This window comes from Neophocaena asiaeorientalis, unplaced genomic scaffold (assembly GCF_003031525.2).
Source record: "Neophocaena asiaeorientalis asiaeorientalis breed wild unplaced genomic scaffold, Neophocaena_asiaeorientalis_V1.1 scaffold1247, whole genome shotgun sequence".
NCBI lineage: Eukaryota > Metazoa > Chordata > Mammalia > Artiodactyla > Phocoenidae > Neophocaena > Neophocaena asiaeorientalis.
Window position 1 is genome coordinate 318,177 of NW_020174329.1, and position 5,429 is coordinate 323,605.

Sequence of the window (5,429 nt, forward strand, 5' to 3'; positions counted from 1 at the left end):
ATCCACAGGCCGTCCTTGGGGGCAGGTTCTGGTCCCTGGACCAGCTACAGTCCCATGCTGCCTGCGGCATCCAGGACAGCCACCGTGTGTGAGACCGGGCCCGCCCCAGGCGCTAGAGATGCGGCGTCTGTCCACCCCAGCCTCCCCCTGGAGGAAGCCTCATCGTCCCTGTTTGAGTAGGACGTGGGTGCAGGGACTTTGCTGGGGCCACATGACTAGTACACTAGAGCGTAGTGTACCCCCCAGCCTGGGGTAGTGCCGGGGCCTGCCAGGCGTGCACGGCCATGGAAGGCCTGCTGGGGGCTGACCTGGGTAAAGCAGGCCGCCCTTTCCCAAGGTGGGCACGAGAGTGGTCCCCAGAGCATCCCTTCCTTACAGGGGAGGTTCAGGGCACTCATCCTCCAGGCATGTCCTCATTGGCCAAAGGAAGTGGAAACCAATGAAAGTGAGGGCCCCCAGCATGCACTGGGGGAGCCTCGCATGGGCTGTGTGAGGATTTGGGGAGTTTGACGGTGAGAGGGCCGGTTCTGGGACGGGACCAGGTACACACGCGGCACAGCGCCCACCTGGGCCCGGCCTGGCGGCTTCCCTGAGGATGCAGGCGGCCTGGAAGGAAGCCTAGGTGCCGCACCTTGACCAGGAGTAGGTGGAGGTGAGGGGATGTGCACTTATTGAGCACCCCTGTATACATCCCCTGGGAGCCAGGAGGTTCCATAGAGGGCAGAGGAGGGCGAAGCGGCCCAGCCCGAGCCAGGACCAGACAGGCAATGGAGCATGAGGGGACCCCCTCTATCTCGCACTCCCAAGAGCCCCAGGAGCTTCATGGCCGGAGCCCAAGGGAGAGTCCCTGAGAGCTCTTTGGCTCCCCCCCAAACCCACTGCAGATGCTCACGGTCCCTGGTGTCCCCAGGCCGCCACGTGTGAGGGCTGCTGCTCGGAGCTGAGGCCTGGCTGGAGGAGGATGTCCCAGCCGCCGGCCAGCTCCCATCTGCACCATGAGTGATGAGCGGCGGCTGCCCGGCAGCGCGGTGGGCTGGCTGGCCTGTGGAGGCCTCTCCCTGCTGGCCAACGCGTGGGGCATCCTCAGCGTGGGGGCCAAGCAGAAGAAGTGGAAGCCCCTGGAGTTCCTGCTGTGTACGCTCGCGGCCACCCACATGCTCAACGTGGCCGTGCCCATCGCCACCTACGCTGTGGTGCAGCTGCGGCGCCAGCGCCCCGACGACGAATGGAACGAGGGCCTCTGCAAGGTCTTCGTCTCCACCTTCTACACCCTTACCCTGGCCACCTGCTTCTCCGTCACCTCCCTCTCCTACCACCGCATGTGGATGGTCCGCTGGCCCGTCAACTACCGGTGAGTTCCTGGGCGTGTGCCCGCGTGCACCTGAACATCTGGTGTCCCTGGAGAGGGGGACGTGGGTGCCTGAGCGCGCAGGTACCCTCGGTGTGGGGACAGGGTCCCTGTGCGGCGTGCCGCACCCATGCTGTGCTGGGGTTGCAGGGACGAGCGCGTGTAGGTGTACGTGGGTGCGTACGGTGTCCAGTGCAGAAGGGCTCGGTGAGGACACGTGACGATGTGCTGACTGCGGGGCTGGGGCAGTTGAGGACCCTCTGCCGGTCCCCAGGGGCCTCTGGAGAGACCCTGTGAGTGACGCCAGGTCCCTCTGTCCTGCCCCCGCCCCATGCCAGGCTAAGCAATGCCAAGAAGCAGGCGGTGCACACGGTCATGGGCATCTGGATGGCGTCCTTCATCCTGTCGGCGCTGCCTGCCGTCGGCTGGCACGACACGAGCGAGCGCTTCTACACCCACGGCTGCCACTTCATCGTGGCTGAGATTGGCCTGGGCTTCGGCGTCTGCTTCCTGCTGCTGGTGGGCGGCAGCGTGGCCATGGGCGTGGTCTGCACGGCCATCGCCCTCTTCCAGACACTGGCGGGGCAGGTGGGGCGCCGGGCCGACTGCCACGCCTTCACCGTGCCCACCATCGTGGTGGAGGACGCACAGGGCAAGCGCCGCTCCTCCATCGACGGCTCCGAGCCCGCCAGGACCTCGCTGCAGATCACCGGCCTGGTGGCCACCATCGTCGTCATATACGACTGCCTCATGGGCTTCCCTGTGCTGGTGGGTGAGCCTGTCAGGTGGTAGGAGCCTGGCGGGGGGACGTGGGCTCTGGGACAGCCGTGCTCCAGGCGTGCTCCAGGCATTAGGTGGTTGAATCCTCACACCCAGTCTTTTCAGGAGGCATCGTCATCATCCCCATTTTACAGAGGTGGAAACTGAACTTCAGAGAGGCCACATGGCCCGCCTAAAGTCAGGGCATCCATGGTGGGGTCTGAACCCATTTCAGGTGGCTGCAGAGACCAGGGTCTTTTGTCACACGGCAGGGGACTTTCCTGACCTGAGTGAGACCCATTTGATGCAGAGGGTATGGAAGGTGGGGTGACATGCCACAGGCCTTCTGGTGGGTCCAGGTCCCAGGATGGACAGAGGAGGGATTTAGTGTGGCAGAATCGGCTTTGATCCTGAATCGGGAGGCAGGGCAGGCCTTGAATGTGTGCTGGGGAGTTGGACTGGATCCCAGGAGCTGAGGAAGGTCAAGGTGAGGGCTGGTCTGAAGACCCTGCCAGCAAGGGTCCAAGGTCCACCGAGGCTGCCTGGGGTCCTGTCTGTGAGGCTATGCCCCAGGCCTAGCCCAAGAATGACGTCTGGACTCAAAGACAAGCCCTCCCACTGATAGGGCTCAAGCCCTGCCCCTGAAGGCTATGGAGCTGGACAGGGAAGGGTCTAGGGGCAAGGACCAGATAGAGGCTTCATCCCTGGGCAGGGAGTCATCGCAGGACCCAAGCTCCAGAAGGTGACAGGTGGTGTGGCAGCCTCGTAAGTCAGGGGTGACCTTCTGCCCCACCCTCAGTGGGCCAGAGTAGAGTCCTCCTGTGTGCAGTGGGGCCTGGTGTCCCCAGTCCCTTGATGATAGAGGGAAGGTGTGTGTGTGAAATTGCAGAGCCAGATGGGAACAGCAGTGGAGGAAGGGCCCCCCAGCTTCTCTTCAGGGCCGTTTGTGGAACCCACTCCATGCTGCAGGCCTGGTATGGTGTCTGGAATCTTTACCTCACCCTGTGGGGTGTTCTTGGCCCATTTCACAGATGAGGAAACTGAGCCCCAGAGAGGTTTAGCATCTTTCTGAGGGTCACACAGCTCGCATGGAAGAACCAGCATGATGTCTGCATCAGGCCCACTTCTGCTCTGAAAGAGGAATAGTGATGTCACTCAGGGGAGGAGTGAACTCTCCTGGGAGCAGGGGAATGAGGCGTCCCTAGGCGGTGACCCAAAGGCCACCTGGTTGGATCCTCTGACCCCCAGAAACTACTTTGATTCTAGATCTCTGGGGTCTGAGGTCTAGACCCTCAGAGTAGGGGGAGGGCCAAGGAGGCCACTAGCCATGGAGCAGCAGGGATGGTAGAAAGGTCCCTGAACTGGGAGACTTGAGACCTGGCTCTCAAAAAAGGGGCCGGTAATCCACGCCTTCTCCTCCTTGGGCGATCACGGGTGAAATGAGGGAGGCCGTGCCCAGTGCTACCTGGTGCACTGTGAAGGGCTCTGCACACACGGGGCTGTGACTGTTCATCTTGGCACCAGCGGCTGTCGGTGGGCAGGGACTTCTCCCCTCACACTCTGTCTCTTTCCTGCCCAAAACCCCAGTGCTTTTTCCACCAAGACCTGCCCCACAGGTGGGAGAACTGAGGCCGGGAAGGGAAGCTGGGTGATGGGGGTCCTGCCGGGTGCCAGGCCCAGCCCTGTGCCCACAGGTGGTGAGCTTCAGCAGCCTGTGGGCTGACGCCTCGGCGCCCTGGATGGCACTGTGTGTGCTCTGGTGCTCAGTGACCCAGGCCCTGCTGCTGCCCGTATTCCTCTGGGCCTGCGACCGCTACCGCGCTGACCTCAAGGCTGTCTGGGAGAAGTGCATGGCCCTCATGGCCAACGACGAGGACTCGGGTGATGGTGAGGACGGTCTGAGCATGCCCCCCAGGGAGAGTGGCGCCTGGGTGAGGTCACTGGGGGTCCGCGGGATAACAGCTGTCAGAGCCCCCTTGTTCTACCCCAAAGGTTCTTAAACCCCTCAAGGACTCAAGCCTGGTGTCACACGGGGCATTCCCCTGTATGGCTTGGCCGCCCCCAGGGTTCCAGTTAATCAGACGTTCTGGTTAACAGAGTGGCTGTGGACTGCAGCCTGAACGTGTTTCTTGGAGCTTCCAACCTTAGGGGTCCTGGCGAACTGCCCCGGGGCTCCTGTAGACCGGTCCTGTCTCCCTGCCAGCAGTAATAATGTGACCCTGGGCTGAGCCCTTGCCACCTGGCAGGCAGTGTCAGCTCCTTGTGTCTATTTAGTTCTCACCCCCATAGAGGAGGAAACTGGCTCAGGGTCTGTGACTTCCCCAGGCCCTCAACTAAAAGGTGGCAGAGTCAGGATCTGAATAGAGGACCCCGCCCTTCTCCTTTTCTGTTAACCAGCCCACCAGCCCTGCGTGTGTCTCTGGGGGTCCCTGGGACCCATTCCTGGATGCCCCCAAGTTTCCACGGCCCTAAGCTTCTGCCCCGCCCTGCAGAAACCAGCCTGGAAGGTGGCATCCCCCCAGACCTAGTGTTGGACCGCTCCCTGGACTACAGCTATGGGGGTGACTTTGTGGCCCTGGACAGGACGGCCAAATATGAGCTCTCTGCCCTGGAGGGGGACCTGCCCCAGTTCTACCCTCTGCGGCCCTTGCAGGAGGACAAGATGCAGTACCTGCAGGTAGGGACAGCCAGGGCTGGAGATGCAAATATGCCTCTCCAAGGCCTTTCCTCTCTGAGCCCATCTCACGCCTGCCACAGCTCCTGGGGCTGGCTTTCATCCTCCCAAGACGGGCTGGCCCCAGGTCACAGAGCCTGTGCAGGTGGACCCATGGGCGGCACCCCAGCCCCTGTGCCCAAGTTCGCTGGTGCTCCAGGAGGATGGTCCATTTGGTGCCTGTGTTGTTTCCTTGGGGCTCAGCACCCTACTCAAAGGGACTTCTCCCCAGCTGACCCAAGCTACAGATGACAACACTTGCCCCAAATCTCACAGCTCTAAACCAGGGTGCCCTGGACCAGGCCTGGTCCCTGACCTCAGGCGGCCCTGCCCGGTGAGGGGAGGCTAGGTCCCCCTTTTCCAGGAGGGCAGCCCGGGTTAACCCCTTGGTCCTGACAGGTCCCGCCCACGCGACGCTTCTCCCACGACGACGCGGACGTGTGGGCCGCCGTTCCGCTGCCCACGTTCCTACCGCGCTGGGGCTCTGGCGAGGACCTGGCCGCCCTGGTGCTGCCTGGCGGGCCCGACCGGCGCCGCGGCGGCCTACTGGCGGAGGACGCGCCCCCCTTCCGCCCGCGCCGTCGCTCGGCCGAGAGCCTGCTGTCGCTG

At 63.1% G+C, this 5,429-nt stretch overlaps 1 protein-coding gene across 1 annotated transcript in view; it reads left to right on the plus strand.

The window, feature by feature from the left end:
* The first annotated feature begins 897 nt into the window (after positions 1 to 897).
* Positions 898 to 5,429, plus strand: part of GPR153 (G protein-coupled receptor 153) — a 6,663-nt gene continuing 2,131 nt past the window's right edge. The window contains exons 1-5 of the mRNA XM_024756121.1: positions 898 to 1,351; positions 1,687 to 2,116; positions 3,802 to 3,994; positions 4,600 to 4,784; positions 5,220 to 5,425. Of these exons, the coding sequence (XP_024611889.1) occupies positions 996 to 1,351; positions 1,687 to 2,116; positions 3,802 to 3,994; positions 4,600 to 4,784; positions 5,220 to 5,425 (1,370 nt within the window). The 5' untranslated portion in view covers positions 898 to 995. The remainder of the gene's footprint in view (positions 1,352 to 1,686; positions 2,117 to 3,801; positions 3,995 to 4,599; positions 4,785 to 5,219; positions 5,426 to 5,429) is intronic.